General features: G+C 33.7%; 2 protein-coding genes across 4 annotated transcripts; both read right to left on the bottom strand.

The window, feature by feature from the left end:
- Positions 1-484: 484 nt before the first annotated feature.
- LOC102802302 (CMP-N-acetylneuraminate-beta-1,4-galactoside alpha-2,3-sialyltransferase-like) lies at positions 485-14,785 on the bottom strand. 3 transcript variants are annotated; one of them, XM_006816003.3, is made up of 9 exons: positions 14,568-14,785; positions 10,427-10,742; positions 9,865-9,951; positions 8,053-8,156; positions 7,475-7,535; positions 5,666-5,773; positions 2,489-2,666; positions 1,793-1,924; positions 485-1,454 (listed from the first exon to the last, which is right to left on the bottom strand). In XM_006816003.3, the coding sequence occupies exons 2-9, from the start codon at positions 10,627-10,629 to the stop codon at positions 1,167-1,169; spliced, it is 1,161 nt and encodes a 386-aa protein (XP_006816066.3). In that variant the 5' UTR covers positions 10,630-10,742; positions 14,568-14,785; the 3' UTR covers positions 485-1,166. The 3 variants fall into 3 exon arrangements, with proteins under 3 accessions (XP_006816066.3, XP_085357291.1, XP_085357290.1); XM_085501165.1 differs by lacking the exon at positions 5,666-5,773; XM_085501164.1 differs by lacking the exon at positions 9,865-9,951.
- Positions 14,786-16,003: 1,218 nt separating this feature from the next.
- On the bottom strand, positions 16,004-19,728 carry LOC100376968 (BET1-like protein). The gene is made up of 4 exons (XM_002734388.4): positions 19,659-19,728; positions 19,192-19,283; positions 18,646-18,702; positions 16,004-17,114 (listed from the first exon to the last, which is right to left on the bottom strand). The coding sequence occupies exons 1-4, from the start codon at positions 19,684-19,686 to the stop codon at positions 16,944-16,946; spliced, it is 348 nt and encodes a 115-aa protein (XP_002734434.2). The 5' UTR covers positions 19,687-19,728; the 3' UTR covers positions 16,004-16,943.

Genomic DNA, 19,728 nt, shown 5'->3' with positions numbered 1-19,728 from the left:
ACTGAAAAGAGACTATTGCTCAATTGTAGTGATTACCAACTATAAGCACGTATAAGCAAACTGGACACGCATTACAAAAAATGCATGTAATACGATCACATAAACTCGTGGGATTTGGATGATTTAATAACCTTGTTGAACAGGCCAATACATTACATAATGTAATTGATTAGTTCAAAAGAAACGATTTAGCACAGAATTCTGTACATGTGCATCTAATAAGTAAAATGCACTCTTCATTAAACAGATGCAGAGTAAACAACATGCACATTCAGATATGTATGTGGCTTTTGTTCAACAAATATCCATGCGGGTCAAATGTGCTAGTGTACTTTTCGAAAGTTGTCGCATGTCACAAGTATCGTTCTTGTAAATACGTATCATATTACGGTACATGTATGTATGACAGTGTATGGGTAAATAACTAAATCATGGAGCATGGTAAAATAACACTATAGAAAGAAACAACACAATAACTTGGGTATGTTTTAATAACATGGTTTGAATATTCATGTTTTATCATTATAAGGTAAATATATTTTATACAATACAATATGTGTATTGAAAGTGAGTACCAGCAATTCAAAATATCACTAGTTAAAAAAAAAACATGAAAAAAAATCCGAAATACAGCAGCCATGTGCAACTGAATACAGTGATACTGTCTTGTTTTGTTTGCTTAGACGTGTGGCTGACCGGTATGAAACGTCGATTATCGTAGCACGAAATGTACATTCCTGGGTTTCATAATGTGATAACTACGAATTACACCAAGAAACCATACTTTTTTTTGATATATACGTTTTCATTCTGAAATAAATGTCATTGCCATGAAAACTGATTATATATGTACTTGTATTATATATAACATTGATATCAGTAGAAGTATTGCACGTGTGTATGCATGCAACATAACACAATACTGTACATATTGACATATCCATATTTAGTGAAGCTGGTCTTTATTTTATCTTCAATATATAACATGCATATATCGTAGATTAGCCATTCATAGTGGATCCTTGCAAGGCTCAACAGAATACACGTTTGTGTCTGTCGCATATTTGTGGCATTTCACCACGCAATAATGTGGTATAACCTTTGGAAGTCACCATTTGTATTAAAGCTGTGACGGAAACACAAACCATTAAAGACTGCATGTGGAATCATTCAGTGCTTAAAGGTTCTGAGCAATTGAAAAGCTCTGATCCCCGGATCCGAACCTCTGCTTCGTACAGCCCAGTAAGGTCTTTCTCGATCACACCACAGTAAAGTAACTTCATTATATATCTATTTTCGTTGAACCAGCTATGCGCACCATCTCTTGGGATTCCTTTGGATTTCTCATAATAATGAATGGTTACATTAGGATGATATCCATAGCCCGTTATATGCAGATGATCACAGTAGTGAAGTGCCATCACGACAGCCATCGCTCCAGTAGATGGACGTTTCTGCGGGAAAAACAAGTCATATACATGTGAATGCAATGCTAATGGTCGCCGAGGTCTCGTTTAGAGCGAGAAGGCCACGAGACTTTAGTTTGCCCTAAATAGTGTTACATCATCGATTTTTGAACAGATACATGCTGAAGCTGGTAAAATGTGGACACAATCGAACCTGAAGAAGAAAGCGAAACTGAGCCACTAGTGTGGACGTTTGCTGTGTGATGATGTTCGTAGTTCTGGCAATTCACAATTGCATTAATCAACATCATACAGTATCACACAAGGAATTACAAGCAAAGTTACCTCATGTCATTATCTAATCTAAGGTCCAGGATGAAACGTACCTTTGTTTTCATGTGATAGTTAGCAACCTCATGACCAAGGTAAGGGTTGAGTATTTGTATTTTATCTGCTGGTTTATTCAGTGAAGTAGCGCTTTTCTTCCAAAACTTTAGTCCCTTCTTAATAGGGTCGTCCTGCAAAGGAACAATCCACTAGACAGTAACATATATATACATAGTGATGATGTGCAATATACACTCAGTCTTGTGTTGGAAATCAATGTTAAATAATGCATTTGTGACACTAGTTAAAGTGGGAGAGTCGTCACCTGCGCATGTGTCAGATGACCATAGCGTGTTATTGTTTACAAACATAAGCCTTTGCGTTTTAGCGTGTTGTTATCATCGCTTGCCAGGTGCGCAGGTGACAATCCTCCCGCTTTAAATGAACCTGTGTATGAATGGCAAAATAATGGAAGATGAATGCATGTCCACTTAATGAACAATACAAAGACATTTTTAATTCAAGACAAGCAATCATTTATTTATTTTATTCCTGTCAAACTGATGAACTTGTCAACCTGCATGTAAAACCATGTGTGATCATTTTGTTACGTACCAATTGGGTGGTTAAGATACATAGGTATTGTAGTAAGAAGTATTGAACCACGAATAAACATTCAATTCAATAATTACCACCCAGTATTCCAATATACCCCAAATGAACATATATAGAATAGACTGAGTAACCATACATACGCCTTTAATAACTGCTTCCAGCCACAAGTAGTCATCAAGTTTGTACGGTACAAACACCAAAACAGAGTTTTTATCATATGAACTGCTTGTACGAAATGCACTCTCTGGGTAGACGAGTCGGAACGTTGTTTTTGACCCAACATCTTTTTCATATTTTTTCACCGGGGCATTATTCATCCTGGCACAGAATACAAAGAAAAAAAGATAGTGATAAAAAAGGTGATGTACCAGAAAACGTACACCATGTCCTCTACATCAATTGACAAAACAAAAAACAAAACAAAAGTGTTATCTGACTGATGGGGAAATATTCACATTCACAACATTTGAAGAAAGAACCATTGCACCCGATACGCAACTTAATCTGACTTTTGACTACGAATATAGCAGCCCCCAAAACGTATCATCATCACTGTCAAAGAAATCGTAACACTGGATTGATTGTAAGGCAGACAGGCCCTTTGCCATTGCAGGCAGACATTTCTAATTCATCGTGGTCACATACATTGATAATGATAATTTTCCCATTTAACATGCATGTACTATGAATCGTATGCCCAGCATACGAGCAACTATCTAAAATCTCTTTGCTATATAAATACATACAGATGTGCAGTATAGTCGACAATGTCAATCTATAAGTCAGTTAACAGAGAACTTTACCAACTTCTTGTCAGACCACATATTATTAGATTAGAAATGACATGCTATCATCAGTTCAGTCATTTGAAATACTATTATTACCATCTACATTATTAAAACCAATAAATACCTTGTATCTTGCTCTGAATGGTGACAGAGATCTAAATATGCATGCAGTATATACAGCTAAATTAAAAGTATTCACTTCATTTCTGTTATTATAAGTTGATTATCTTGAAAAAACAAACTATATTTATGTGACCACAACATTGGCAGCAGCGAAGTCTATATGATTATATGTTGCTTTGTACGGTTATATGAAGCGCGAGGACCACCTTAAACCCTGTTTAAACCCAAGTACTAATTTAGTGATATTTAAGAATCTGCCATTAAACTACTAAATAAACTATTTGTTATGTTCTCACGCATGGTGCTATTCAGTTGTGATACATCAACAGCCCATATAGATTAAATAGTATTTGACCCAAGACTCGGTAAACATATAATTAAAATGCAAACTAGTTGAATTACAGAAATTGTTGATGACGTATTCAGAACAAAGATTTTCATCATTGTTATTTTATAGTCAATTGAAATTTCAATTCACAGTTAGTGAATTATCAGTAACAAGCTTGTAATTCGAACATCTTTTGGCAAATTTTAAATTATCTTTAAATACAAAAGATAAACAAAAGTTATTTATAATTCAAATTGTCTGCATTGCAAAATCAAAAGATATTGCAATACATCAACAAACAGCAATTTTATGAGTAATTTCAATTATATAGATACTATTTTCTACGCAAAATTAATAAGTAAATAAAGCAAATGCATATTGCCAATTATGTGCATATTAATTTACATGCATAATTATTAAATAAGAATATAAAACATAAGCAGATATCAAAAGTATCAATTTTGTTGGTACTAATTTCTATCAAAAATTAATAAAGCAAATGCATATTGCCAATTATGTGCATATTAATTTACATGCATAATTATTAAGAAAAATATATAAAAAATATGCAGATATCACAAGTATCAATTTTGTTGATACTAATTTCTATCCAAAATTAATAAATAAATAAAACAAATGCATATTGCCAATTATGTGCATATTAATTTACATGCATAATTATTAAGTAAGAATATAAAACGTATGCAGGTAGCATGAGTACAATCAATTTTGTCCACATTCAGTGTGTGTTTTAGTTTATACCACATTTTCTCTTTTATTGAGCAGCGTTGAGGTGTTTCTGTGGTTAAAAAAAGTCATCAAAAAATTACCCAGTTCTTGTTACTACTTTTACAAACAAAAGACATCCCAAAAAAAGATGAATTATATGCAAAAAGAAAAATTCATGCAAATGCAGATAAAATGACCTAGTTAAATGTGTCAATTGAAGTTTGTGGGATTGGTCAATCGTTGTGAAAAACAAAATGATATGCATCCAGGTCCTATGATACTCAATGTATGTACAAAGTTTAAATGAAATCCATCCATACATGACAACATAAAGAATGGCAAATGTGCATTTTTAGCACTAAAGTGGCCGTCATTCATCCATCTTGAATTTGATCAGGAAATGTAGGCATATATGTATGGTATAATGTATGTGTGAAATATAAATATGGTCGGTCAAGACATGACAGAGAATAAAACCCTGGATCATCATTAACATGACCATCAGTCAGCCATTATAATCCAACTTGGGACATAAATTTAAATTACACTCATCAAGTTCTCATTATATTCATTGAACATTTTTGGATGGAATATATATATATGCCCAACCAAGATCCTGTTCCAAAGTGGCATAAATCCTTGATCATTAGCTTTAAAATAGCCACTATTTGGACACTTTGAATTGGATTATTGAACAAGTGTATGTTCATATATTTAACATGAAGTATACATAAAATCTGAATGTAATCAAAGAAGGCATGACAGAGGGATAGCCTTGGGATAGTATTCTTAAAACAAAATGGCCATTATCCGACAATTTTGGATCTGAGCTGATCTGAAAAAATGACAATGTACCAAAATCCTATTATATTCAGTGTAATTCAGTGAAATTTGTCCATGTACGATCCAGTTTTGAAATAACAACATGCTCATTTTTGATGCATTTTAGCATTAGACGGTCGCCATTAGTCCATCTTAAATTGGATGTTAAAACAAATGCTTTACTAAATATATACAACATAAAATGTTTGAATGGGCTCAGATACGTCCCCATTTTGAGGACTACGTTCAAACGAGGACTGATAATTATTATACATTATGCAATGATTCAGTACGCTACAGATGCAATTTTTGGATTATTAATGATTATATTAAACATGTGCCTCTAATAGTCTTTACTCTAATTATATCACAGTGAATTCTAAAAATCTATTTTTTCCCCAAAAAAGGAAATGGAATAAGGGTACAACTCAAAGAATTCAGGATTACACAATAAATAGGATGCATATAACATAGATAATACAGTACACAAATACCTCAGTGCCTCATTGAATCATGCAATTACTCACCGTATAACCACATCATATTTGTCTATCAACTTCCCAAGACCCTTTCCTGTACTAACACCAGAACTAGCTACTAAAATACACCGCTTACAGTCACCATGATCTGTTAATCTGTGAGAGTAGATGGCAGTGGTACAGATGGAACCATATACAAGAGGATATCATTTATTGGTTACATAGGAGCACACCATGCAATTGGGGATATGTGTTCAACCGCAGACCCTATAGATGGGCCTGCAGTTGAACCATGAATGAATACAAACATGCAGGAAAGAACTGTAAGCCTTTAACTGCTACAGACAAATCCCCATAAATGTCTGAGAAGATCAACAGTCATGATAAATCCAGTAATGTTATTCTAGACCAGTAGATGTACCGCATGACTTGTTTTCCCTGAATTTGATTATCTGAATTTAACGAATTCAACAGATTATGAGATGAATGTAGGGTTGATCATGAAATATCAATTGATACAGAGACAACAGCATGTCAAAGATGTCCTATTAAAGTAATCTCTACAATCATTTTTTTTTCATACAGGAGAGAAATATTGTCGAAGTCTCCTGATTGAATGATATTGCCCCAATTTGTGTACACCTCAAACATTATTTGAGATATTTGTCAAAAATGATCCCCCATAACCATATATTACAAGACAATTAAAATTCAAATATATCTCAATCGCTTAGCTACTATGTGTATGAAGTGGGGAGAGGGGGTTTGATAGACACTGCAGAATATGCAGTTCCAGGTAAATGTTTACACAATCAACTTAAATTTTTGTACAATTGTTTATTGTAGGCTTCCATGTTACCTTTGAAAGTATTGGAAATGTTCATAAAATAAGGAATACTTGTTTTTCATTCATAAACACAATGAAGTTGCACAGAATATAATATTGAATATTAGGCCAAGTGTCTCACAAATAATCTCCCCACTTTTCTGTCACAAGCACACTCAGTAAAATAACAACCATGGAACATGCCGGAGAACTCTTATCTATTGCATGCCATACTTTTACAACCATTATAAAGCAAGGTGCAAGAAGCCACTTACTTTGACAAACTTGTTTGAAATGCTTAAATTCCTTTTCACACATGACCAAAAAAAAAGCATTGATTATGCATGATTTCTACTTTTGTTTGTGTGCAGAGTTACTGTTACCAGTTATAGCCACAGTCCATAACAGTTGTGAAATGCGTTTTTTTCAGATTACCCCAGGAAAGTGTTCTCTGTTCCTTGTGTAATTATGCATTCGTATGCAAGGGATTTTTCCACACAAAAACAACAAATTTGGCCGAATTTTGCTAGCGATTGGTTTAATATTACCACAATGGGTTATTTGGCTGTGAAAGATTGGTATTTTTTTCCTGATTTTTAGGAATCTGAAAAACTCATATTCAAGATGGTGGCCCCCATATAGTAAATACCACATTTATTTTATTATCACTTGTGTGCCAGCTGAATATAGCGATCATCTCCACAATAGTATAGGGCATGCTTTTAGCATTTGATAGGACAAATCAATTCACTACCGGTACTTTGGTGGCTTTGAGCTTCTTGAATAATAATGTTGGTATAACCTTGTTATGGTAATCTGAGATTAGTAGAGATATTGCTAACAATCATCTATCAGCATGCATGTGCAAAGGTTAATATTTCAAACTGAAATAAATAACATGCAATTATTGGGATATATACACATCGCCTGCCAATATCCTTTTTTTTTCCCCATTAATTTTGGTAAATCCATGGGGGCTTTCAGAAGGCGAAGTGATAAAAGAATCATACAGCTAGTGTTTTTTACTGTACCCAATTGGTGTGGTCTTGTTGGCTTCTGGTAGAAGTTTCAATACTCTTTCAACAACATCCTCTGTACAAAAGAATTTTAATTAATTAATGCGCGAGTGAGTCGTCACCTGCACATGCGTCAAATAGCATAGCGTGTTATTGTTTAAAAACAAGCGTCTACCCATGAGCCTTTGCATTTTTAGAGCATGTTGTTATTGTTGCTTGGGACTCAATTCTCATGCATGCGTAGGTGACGACCCTCCCGCTTTAAATGTGTAATAATAAATTAAATCAGTGTTGTGTTTTCTGTTTTTCTTCTCCCCAGTAGACTGTGTAATGCCAGGTGGAAGTATAGAAAATACCTAGTATATACAATTGTCTATCAGTTTCCATAAGATGAATGAATACCATTAACATACATCATGGAAAAGGATGTGTAGCAATAATAAATAAATAAATAAATAAATAAATATAGTTCAAGACCATACAGTAAAAATATTTTTGTGTTTGAGGACTTGTTGAATACGTGATTTGGAGACACAATAGAAGGGAGCATGTACGTAAACTTTTTTTGTGTCAGAATTATATAAATACCATACCATGATTTTTGAATCCAAAAGGTTCACTGGAAGTCTTCATCCGTGCATAGTCAGTCCATTCTTTGAAATTACTTGTCAGAAACAAGGGAATATTTGGATCAAACCTAGAAACAAAATAACATTACAATACAAAATATGTTAACAAGTTTAGTTGCTGAGAAACTGTGGATAAATCTGACACATGTTTTGAGTATTTCACATTTTTTCAATGAAAAAGTACTACTGTATATGTATGTTTGCTGCCAGAATAAGTTTTTTTAATTTTTTAACGATACACAATACTATTTGTTCCCCTCTAACTATGGTACTTATTTCAGCTGAAGTAATTAAGTAAATAGGTTATTTTACAGTACTTGATGAGCAATGTGCATGTAAAAAGACAAGCAGATTGTTGGCTGATATAGCTCCACTATTTGAAATTCATAATAAGAAAGAAATATCAAATCAATCAGTCAATCCATTTACAAGATAACAAGAATATTCACTAAAATTAACAAGCAGCCTGTCGGCTGAGATAGCCCCGCTGTTAGCAATGCACATTTCAATTAAAGAACAGAAGATATCATTAGAAAACGAACAATATGTATAGTATCAAAACAATCAGACTTGAAGTGGAAAATATCACTTTTTACCAAAAATTACAAAAATATTCACTAAAATAAGAGAATTGAAGATATCATCACGAAATGAACAAATCTGAGAGAGGTCCACATGTAGTACCTATATATGTAATATCAAAGCAATCGGACTTGCAGTTTTTAACAAGAAGTTGAAAATATCACTTTTTACCAAAAATGACAAAAATATTCACCAAAATTAGAGAATGAAATGAACAAATCTAAGAGAGGTCTACCCAAGGTACATATACATCACGTATCAAAGCATTCAGGCTTGTAGTTTTCAAGAAGAAAAAGTAAAACATTGACACGGACGACAACAGACGACGGACAATCACTCATATGATAAGCTCCGCTCGACAAAGTCGACAGCGGAGCTAAAAAAATGAAGTTATCAACACTAAATGGATTAGTCTGATACAGTATTAAAACAAATCAATCTGACAGTGGTACATCTAAAGTACCTACATATAATATATCAAAACAATCAGAATGGTGGTTTTTAAAAACATACTCAAATTTGTATTTAGGCATTTATATTTTAAATATTCACTTAAGTTAGAGAATAAAAGTTCTCTGCACAAATCAATAAATCTGATAAATTCTGGTCATGGTACCTACAATATCAAAGCGATCTGGCTAGTCGTTTTTGAAATAAATCAAAAATGTATTTTTTTTGCCAAAATCAACAAATCTGAGATATATGTATATTTATTGACACAAAATCATAAAATCCGAGTGTTTACCAAAGATGTCTACATATAAAATACAAAAGCAATTGGGTGAGCCATTTACAAAAATATTATTAAAATTAGAAAGTCAAACTGTAATGAAACAAACGAATCTGAGTGAGAGCCACCCGAATTTAGAAACACAACTTCCATAAAAGCACTCATAAACCAAAATTTGCAAGCACTGTATGCTTAGATTATTAAAATATGTCACATTTTGACCATAGAATATTGATCAATACATGTAACTAATAATAAAGTATGTCCAGCTTAGGGGTAGTGGAAACAATGTATTCTATGAGGCCTATGGGATGATCCCTCACACATATTAGGCATCCAGAAGCAGAAAATGTAGTCAACGCAATCTCTGGTCTAGTTGGTCTAACATTAATTTCAAAAATACATAATATGTGAAAAGAACAATTATGAACAATCAAAGGATTGAAGCATTTAACAGTACTCACGAATACACATATTTCTTGATGGCTTTTTTCAAAAACCCTTTGGTACAGGATGTGAAATTCAGCTCTAATTCTAAATCAGTAACATTTCTAAAAAAAATATGAAAAATGAAAAAAATTATGTACTGTAGAATACTTTATTTTAGCTGGAATTAATTTTTCGCTGAAAAGACATTTTGGGTATTTTTTATGGAATTTATAGCGAAGTAAAGTATTTTACAGTAATCAGATAAGTATAGTGGCCACCAGCTACATGGGCAACAATGTCATTTGTTTCAAAATAAACTCACAGGAATTTATTTCTTTTATTGATGGAGAACAGATTGCCTTGCACAATCAATTGACAGTTACTGTAAACATATTAATTTTTCACTGGTTTTTACTAATATGTAAAATTCACCAAATTAAATCTACATGAACATGTAGAATAAGTTCATGAAATTGTTCAAAACATCAAAATGGTGAAATTAAATGCCAGTGAAAATAAATGGTTTTACAGTACATCAGATGACACCTTAAAAGATTTAGGTCCATCTTCACCATAGTGATGAGATAATCTACTTACACTTGAGTTGCCAGCTTGGTAAATTCTTCGACAACCGAATAGATCGATAGAGTTGGCTCAATATTTGGTCTGAACATTGCACTGTTGAACACGTAGACTACACAAAACAATACTGGAGGACAAACCACCATAAATGTTATGAATATTTTCTTTACGTTGCAGTTTACCATGGTTCTTAATATGTAGTATTTCATCGTTGGCATGTCCACTGATTTAACTCTATGTCTCAGCCTTGTCTACACTAGCTAAGGTAGGAACACAATAACCATTGGCACAGTAGAGGTGAATAAGATCCAATTTCATGAACGTCATATAGCTACAATGACAAAAAAATAATTAAAACTACAGAGCGGCTTTGTCAGGTCAAAGTTTGAAGACTGACAGTAGAATATGCATTAATACACGTATGTACAGTGATGTGAATTGTAAATCATAAAGTCCTGTGTTAATAACATGACATAATAGTTTTCTGTTCCCAAAGTTGGAAGGTCTTACCCGGGAGATAATATATATGGATTTTCATTTAATCAGACCTGCCATTCTGTAGAAAAAAAATTTTCAAGCATTTTGGCTGTTTGTCACTGACAAAACAATGATGGTCAAAGTCTGACTGTTATTACTTATGTTATTATATTGTACATAAATGGTAGAATATGCCATAAAAAATCAGATTGCCAAGCACATCAGAAAGTGGTCAAATAGCCACTTCCTGTTTACTATTATTTTTAATTCAAGATGGCCACCATACCAATGCACCAATCAAAATTGTTAGATTCACTAGCTCACACATTCCACAATGTGCTTGACAAATTGTAAGTCTATGGACAATGGTGTTCAAGTTCCAGGGCGACAAAGAAATGGCAGAAGAAGAAAAAGAATTACTTGGGCGAAAACAATAAGTTCTAATTGGACTTAAACCCTAATTAATATATTTGACCAAAAATTCAAAGTATTATTTTTAATTTAAAAAAAAATTGTGGCCCCCTAATTTCTTTAGTTTTTACAGTTATTTTATTTATAAAATGTGAATTTTGTACCAAATTGCAAATATTCCATAACTGGAATGTTTTTCGAACTCTCAGTATCAATGTGTAATTCACTGCTGCACCAGTGGATTAGCACAGCATGTGTGTGTGTCAGTGGGTTGTCAAATTGGCTAACAGGGCACACTGCTCATATCCACATCCATAGAATCTTACTGTGTAATAAAAGTGTGCAGTGGTGAGAAATATGTGAAATTTTGCTAAAATTAGGGCTGCACAAAAAAATTTTTTTAGTAATACATGTTACATGTATATAGTAAAAATAAGATGATAAGATGAAATACAGTTTTACATAAATAAAAGTGTCCATAGTCAAAATAAGTCATATTTATGTACACGCATTCAATACATGCAACTGTTTACATATGCTTCAATCAGAGATCACTTCAACAGAGCTAAATAACAATAAACGTTCCGTAAATACATCAGATTTTTGTTCCTCACTACCTGCATTTGTTTGAAGAGTAGATATAATTGTACTATTGCTGCATGCTTCAATTTTGAATAAACATATACCAAACGTGACAACAGTGCATTGAGTGTGGCACCTCAAGACAAACAAAATTATATTTGTCAATGTGTTTGTTGAAAGGAAGTATTTTTATATAATAAACGTTTAGTAGTATTCACTAATTTTTAATCCCGCATTGCATCTTTTCAAATGTTTATGATAATATGAAACAGAAATTTAGTTTTTGTTGGCCATTTATAAGCATATAATCCAAATACTGTAAAATCATTTATTTTCACCATGTTTAACAGCACCATTTTAAAATTTGATCAATATTAACTCATTTAACTGTAAAATTAATGTGTTTATGGATATGAAACAAATAATTCAAATTTTTTTTTGGAAAATAAATTACACATCTTCAGTAAGTATTTAAATGAAAATTTAAAATTCAATTTTATGGTGTAATATATTGACAAGTTTGTGGCTTAACATAAAAAGAACCAGTCCGTACAATTCAAAATGGTGGAACACTCTTACTGTTTATTAGCATTGAACTCTGGGTAATTAGAGCAATGACGTAATCATCCTCAAATAGAACCTTCAAAACATTACATATGGCAGTATTATCTGTTAAATTTATTTTAAGCTTTGGACATATGTAGTAAAATGAGCCATGAATTTGAATCAGCAGTTTCACTGGTAATTCTATGGACTTGTTGAAGCCCCAAGTTGCTGAAAATCTGATCGCAGCCGAATCTACATAAATGCTCTACAATTTTCGGCCGTTTGCTATCAATTTCCGACCCAGATATCTTGCGTGCTGTATTTGGTATATAGCACATACTACTTTCACGTGGTAAATGATACAAACAAAATATTAGATAATATAGCTTTAAAATACATGTAGTTTTCTCACCAGTAAAACAAATAACCAGAATTCTATTAATTCATAATACATAGATCTTTATGATGATTTTTAAGCAATTAATTTACTATTGGTTTTTATGGTAACAAGTTCGCACCATATCTCATATTTGTTTACATATGGTGAAAAATATATGTATATAAAATGATAAATAATATTTTTTTTTTATGAAATATTTCATAGGATTCCTGGGAAAATCTGGCATCAGCCAATGTAATTGGTGACATTACATAACATGTTAATTTATAGAATTTAAACAGAAAAAATGTATTTGTTTTGCGTGTGCGTCAGTTCAAATAAACAAGCTCAGATGTTTTGTTTTTTACTTGAACTGAAAAGAACAAGAGGATATGTGCTTAAAGTTGGTGGCACAATATTGTGTTCATGTATGAGCAGATCGACTTTTGTGACAAAACCTTTTCAGGGGCTTGAGAGCCTCAACAATAAAGCATTATTACTGCCCTTATGTAAATTGGTATTGTATTATTAAAGCGAGGGAGTCGTCGCCTGCGCATGCGTTAGATGGAGTGTAATTGTTTACAAACAAGCGTCTACCCATGAACCTTTGCATTTTTAGCGTGTGTTGTCATCATCGGTTGGGATTCAATTCCTGCTTTAAACATTATGCCTAAGGGACGACGTCAAAAGATCGATGTCGAATAAAAAACTTATTTGCTTTAGTTTGGGGGTGGGGGTGGAGGGTTTGGCCTCAAAAAATTTCCATCCTACAAAAACGATTTTATTTTTTTTAATGAACTCAAAAAAACCTTGGAGTATTTGTAGTTCGTTTTTTTCTATCCAATCATAGACAAAAATAACATAAAGTGAAAAAAACAAACATTCAAGACGAGAAAATGGTTTGGTCCGAATGTAAATATGTGCGTCAAATGAGGTCAATTTCAGGGCATGGACCTAGAGCATCCGCAGAACCCAGAAAGTAGTTTGCGCATGCGTATATTCCGCTTCATTATTACAACCAACTGCTATGCCATACTACTGTCCGATTATCAATTTGTATTTAATGGTGAATGTAGTCTGATGTCATGCTCAATATTTATCAATTAAGTTTCAGTGGGGGTGGGGGGTTTTGGGAAAAAACTAAAAGAATTAAGTTTTTTATCCGACATCGATCTTTTGACGTCGTCCCTAAGGATGTACCATTTGCAAAATGTTGTTGATTATATTAATTATTTCTAAAGAACATAATGTTTGATTGATGATATAGATCTACACAGAAATTGTGACGATAAAACAACAAGTGTCAATTCGACAAAAATAATTATTTTTTTGAAAAATCTTTTTTTTTTTTAAAAAGGCATTCCAAGCATGTGGTAATATGTAAACACAGTCCTTCACAGGGAGTGTTATGTAAACAACATTTTCTATATTTAATTTTATTTTTACAACAGTCGCCCCAGGGAAAGTGCGGAATATGTGCGAAGGATGAAGACAGACACCCTAGATTGGGCCCCATTATGTCAAATCTAAATTTCAACATGTCAGCGAGGCCTCTCACTGTGGAATATGCCAGAGAATCTTTGAGTATAAATAAAACGCTTATTCCCAGCAGTTAGACTGTTTCACTGAGAATAATTCAGTCACTATAATACGAAAGGTATAGACATTTGACTCCGCTATTATAAATGCATGCTGTACTCTGTAGCGATTAGTTCACGCCAAGCAACACAATCATATTAGTTTTGGTGACAGTACTCTTACCATAACATCCTGTGTCTGTTCAAGTTTGACCGACCATGTCGTCGATAAGCGCTCCTAAATATGTTGAAAGCGAAAGGGCAGCCACTACAGCAATCAATAGGGGCTCGGATGAGTCATCTAATGCAACCGGTATTCGGAAACGAGGGATGAAGGAACCGTTCACTGACAACAACGCCTCTGAAACTACAACTCTCGGCTATGGGCATATCAAATTTGTATTTGCTGTTGTTAAGAATAGGACTTTCGTTTTCTTGTGCGTGCGATAGAGGGCGGTAGTTATTGACAAGATGCAAGTGTTGCACAGACTCGTCACTCTTAGCATAACTTTATTTCAAATTTTTATTTATTCCTTTTCTAGATTTTCTATCAGACTATTCATATATTCGCCCTTGATTTGAACGGCGTATGTTTTATCCCCCTCCCCGAGTCTAATATACAGCTTATCTGGAAAATTTGGTCTGTGCCCCCCTTTTTTAAATGACCTTGTAAAGCAATTGAAGCAATCTATTCAAAAATTAGTTTTAAAAATTATCAAGACTTTCGTGAAACTGTATTGCGCCACCGTAACAAATCAAAATTAAATTTCTCAACTCCAAAAGCACTTTCAATAAAGTAGTATGCGAATTGCTGGAAATGATTTTTGGTTTGAGCAATAAAGAAATAATTTAAAGTTAACTATCATAAAATTGGGTCTATTGTATTTACGATTAATAAAATATGGTAAATTGATGAATAAAATATGAAAAAAAAAAGTTTCAAAAATACACAATTCAGTTATCAGTACTAAGACACTAATATAATTAGAGTAGTTCGTCACACTCAAAATGGTCAAACTACAAGGTTTTTTAAAAGTTTACCAAACACCTCAGATAGTTGTGACAGTTTTCCCTGAAAATACAGTGTAAAAATCTAACGGAAGTATTCAAATACTGGAATAACAATTTATTTGTTCACTGTGGTGTCACCTGTACCTTTTTATGAATGTCATTAAGTGTTCAAAAATACATCAAGGCTGATTAAGTAGGGTTTGGCTTCCACAAGTTGTCAACGACAGATTACCGGTAGTTTGCTTTCAACAAAATATGTCAACTTTGGTAAAAATGAAATTTAAATTTAAAAGCATTTATTACCGAAAAAATGGTAATCATTTAAAAACACATAATCACACAGAAAGAAGAACATCAGAATTTTTTAGTTACTTCATGAATTTGACAAATAAACTGATCTCTTGTGTTAGGTACATTCATTTGCTAAGTTACTAAACAGGTTTGTGATTGGCTAAGAAAAACAATGTATCGATAGTATTAGCCACAATGGCTCAAACTACAACCTTAACAGTAGCAGAAAAAGAGGTGGGTTACGAATTCTGTAAAAAGGGTATCCATTTTCATATTTTGTTGACCAATCGTTACCTAGACATATACACAAATGCAGGGTTAAAAACAATAAGTGCACCACCCCACAGGAGTGGAGATAAATCCTTTTATTTACACTGAAGACAAAGCATAATACAGTATATACAGATTTTGCAATTACGATAACTAAATACATGTAATAACATACACTAGAATAAAATACATCAGATATGATAAGGTGGTTTGAAGAAGCTCAACTTTTTTTTCCCCCCTTCTTTCGGTACTTTCGGTAATTTACAGCGCTGTGTGGAACCGAAAAAGAACTTTAATGTTCAGAATCATTTTATATAGCTGGTATCTTTTCACAACACAGGCTTCATTGCACTAAACATGTTCATTCATGTCATGTTTGCCACAGCTTGTCCAGAGTCGGTCATGAGCTTGTCAATTCACAATAGCAATTAGTCAAAAGCTAACGACCACCTAATGAGCACCACAGAAGAATTTGGCAAAACTTTCTAAGTAATTTACTCAAAAGAAGCAAGATCTTATGATGATAAAGGTGTTGAATGTTGGCAGCAATTGCAAGACTGGAATTGATGCTGGAAAGTTTTGTGTTTTTTTTTTATTGTTTTTTTTTTGTCAATGTGTTGTCAAAACAGATTCACATGAAATTGATTTCACTTATAAATGCATTTTTGATTGATAGATCAAGATATATTTACATTATTGCAGAGATTCTGTCGTGTCACGAGTAGTTTCACATTCACAGTCGTTACCGAATCACATCATGTACATACGAGATGTTCATGAATATACATTTTCCATGTGAGCACTTTAATTCTCATCTATCCCGTGAAAGGTCCAAACCATTCCTTCCTACAGTTTGTACGGGTGCTATTCTGGTAATGCAAACAGTTATACGGAAGAACAATACTCTCTCGTTCTTTGTCTGTGTCTTTGTAAATATATCAAAATATATAATATTTGTTGTTTTGAAAGAAGGATGCTAGTGTATTTATTATCGACTGAGAACTTTTTCCATCAGGAAGTAAGTGACAAAGAAGAAGGCCACTAAGAAGAGAGTGATGTAGCACATAAGTTTCCGGTTTCCTCTTCCAGACTGGATCATTCCTTGTACTCTTTTGAAACTTCCACCGAGTAGGCCATGGGTGCTGTCAAATTCATTGTCCTATAGAGGAGAAAGAGTAAACTGGACATAATTTCTCAGGTTTTCAACATTTAACACTACAAAACACACTGCCCCTCCCTCCTTCTACCTAGCTACTGATCACTTTGAGCAAATAGTGAAAATTATTATTCCACATGTTAAATACATTAAATAGCTAGTGTTTTCAAAAACAATAACAAGCTCCAATTGTGTTGTAGTCCCAAGTCATAACAAATAGAGATATTTTGAAAATTAAAAAAAAAAAAAATTTTTAAATTTAAACAAACAAAATTACAGTCTTCATTTTCGAGGTTTGAAATTCAGTGCAGATCTAACTATTTTTTTTTCAATATATTTACATAGTTCTCCACTCTTATCATTGTGAAAAACATTTAAATTCATTAAATAGGAAATTGATGCGCGTAGGAGGGATACCCTTTGAACCGACAGACGAATATGATTACAGATGCATCACTTTATGCCCATGCCTCCAGTGCGTGATATAGCAAGCTGTGCTGGATGCTGTTGTAAATACACAATACATAACAAATGGTCTGGGTTTGTACACTCCACGCAAATAACAGCCATCTGGTGCCACCAGCTTAACCCAGATTATAGAACGGAAGTATCAGAATATGCAATCTTGACTGAATATTCAAAAGCAATGAATTCAATACATGCAAAACCAAAGATGATTTATTGGAAATTTTTACACTTATTATTTTCAAACAACATGTAAGCATGGATGCAGTTTTTTGTTTTTTTTTCATTCATTTTGATTATCTGTGAAGGATTTCAGTAGGCAATGAGTTAATAAATTTGTGTTATTCACTCCTTGTTTATGCTGTTAATAAAGTGTGCATGGTAATTTTGTAATAATTTTGTATAATTGCTTCAAACAATTTTTCTTTAAAATATAGAATAAGTCTTCACTATCAGAGATCTGTATTCAACAGTCCCTGGGGACAGGTGGCAGATGTGATTGTTTTCATTCCTCTTTGCACCAGCAACTCACTGGAACAGCAGAGCTTTTGGTAAAAAATTGTATTCTATATGACATCAGATGTCCCCGATTTGTATGTGCTAATTTCAAGTGCAAACCCTAGAGTGCATTCTATCATAGCAATAACATTGCATGTTTAGGACTACGTGACATAGATGTATGACCACCATAATATCAATGTAAGCAACTAGGTCAAACACAATCACCAGCAGATCTTACCAATCAGTTACCTAAATTGAATCTCAGCTATGGCTTTCACCTATAATTCAAATCTGAGATGCTCATATTCATGGTATGTTTATCTTCACCTTTTTTTCAGTGGTCAACACCAGGTAGGATCCCAACTACTGATCATGAGCCGAGAGCAACACCCACAATACAAACAGTTGAAGCTTTCAGTGTACACTTTCAGAAATACAGATATTCCAACAGAGATGGGACTACACAACAGTTCCTAAGCCTATATTTGATTCAGAGCTCCTATCTTTTACTTCCATGGATAAACTGCTTTGTGTGAGTGCTTGTATCTTAGTGAAATCAGAGTCTTACCATGCCATTCAGGTGTCTATTTTGTTCTTCAGTTTCATCATGAATATCAAGGGCAATCTACAGGAAAGAACAAACAAACAAACAAACAAAAAATGAGACTGTACAGCTAACACCTTCTCTCATAGAAATCATCTTAAATTCCAGTGAACTTATATACTAGTAGAATAATGCACAAGTCAATGGAAACACTGATACCCTAACCCTAACCTCAGGGTATGTGGGGGTAATTTTGGATAGTGATGGTCAAAAAAACCCTGAGGACAATAGTGTAAGCATAGGGTATGGTGGGGATAAGGTGACAATGCCTTTAGTATTAAGGGGCATAATATATTTAGCAACTTGACTGAGTTATCTTGTTGCCACATATCTCAAGGCAGAAGGGGTGAAGATTTATATTGACTAGCCCGTAATACACTTGTACACAGCAAACTCAAGAAGCCATAGAAAGGCTAAATTGCAGACATTGGACGTATGCAGCGTCGTAGACATTTACAAAATCACTAGTCTCGACTGGCCTGGCAAAACGCAAGAATTCGATACACTTACCGATTTCAGTTGTGACACTTTCGCCGCCAAATTATCCGCTAGCCTATTATTCTCGTCTTCTAGCATGTCCTCAGTCGAAACCGCACCCCGCCCTTGTGAAGGAGAAACATTGTCAGACATTTTTTCAAACAAATATCAATATTACACAGGACGCACTCTGCTGTTACAATCAGTGCTCCGAGTTCGGCCTGTAGCGTGGCAAAGGCACTAGTTGTTGGCATACATTAGGATTTTATAGGGGATTTGACTTATGACGCAGGTGACAACAGCTTGCAAATAAACAACACACTGAAGGTTTGTATTCACGCACTGCACACATGCCACACTTATCTATCCAGCCAATCACAGTCATAGCTGTTTCTGCTCGTCATAGAGTGCACGAATTATTCAACAGCTTCGCCACTACGTTTAGACAAATTCATATAACAAGAGCAAATTATTGTAAAACTGAATAAACAGATTCTCACCGTTGCGTTTCTTTCCCCATTCCGCCATTTTGTATGAGTTGTCAGTTTGGTTGTTTGTGCCTCGCGTCTC

The sequence above is a fragment of the Saccoglossus kowalevskii genome, chromosome 7, assembly GCF_978046115.1.
Source record: "Saccoglossus kowalevskii chromosome 7, keSacKowa6.1, whole genome shotgun sequence".
Classification (NCBI taxonomy): domain Eukaryota; kingdom Metazoa; phylum Hemichordata; class Enteropneusta; family Harrimaniidae; genus Saccoglossus; species Saccoglossus kowalevskii.
Note: the sequence above shows the minus strand (reverse complement) of the source record. Positions and strands in the feature narration are given on the sequence as shown.

Excerpts from the sequence above, each read along its gene's own strand:
- LOC102802302 (XM_006816003.3), bottom strand. The coding sequence starts at position 10,629 with ATGCCAACGATGAAATACTACATATTAAGAACCATGGTAAACTGCAAC. Across the intron at positions 9,952-10,426 it reads ACCAAGCTGGCAACTCAAGT|AAATGTTACTGATTTAGAAT; the intron begins GTAAGTAGATTA and ends TATTTTTTTTAG. Across the intron at positions 1,925-2,488 it reads TGGAAGCAGTTATTAAAGGC|GACGACCCTATTAAGAAGGG; the intron begins GTATGTATGGTT and ends GTTCCTTTGCAG.
- LOC100376968 (XM_002734388.4), bottom strand. The coding sequence starts at position 19,686 with ATGGCGGAATGGGGAAAGAAACGCAACG. Across the intron at positions 19,284-19,658 it reads ATGGGGAAAGAAACGCAACG|GGCGGGGTGCGGTTTCGACT; the intron begins GTGAGAATCTGT and ends CTCCTTCACAAG. Across the intron at positions 17,115-18,645 it reads ATAGACACCTGAATGGCATG|GACAATGAATTTGACAGCAC; the intron begins GTAAGACTCTGA and ends TCTCCTCTATAG.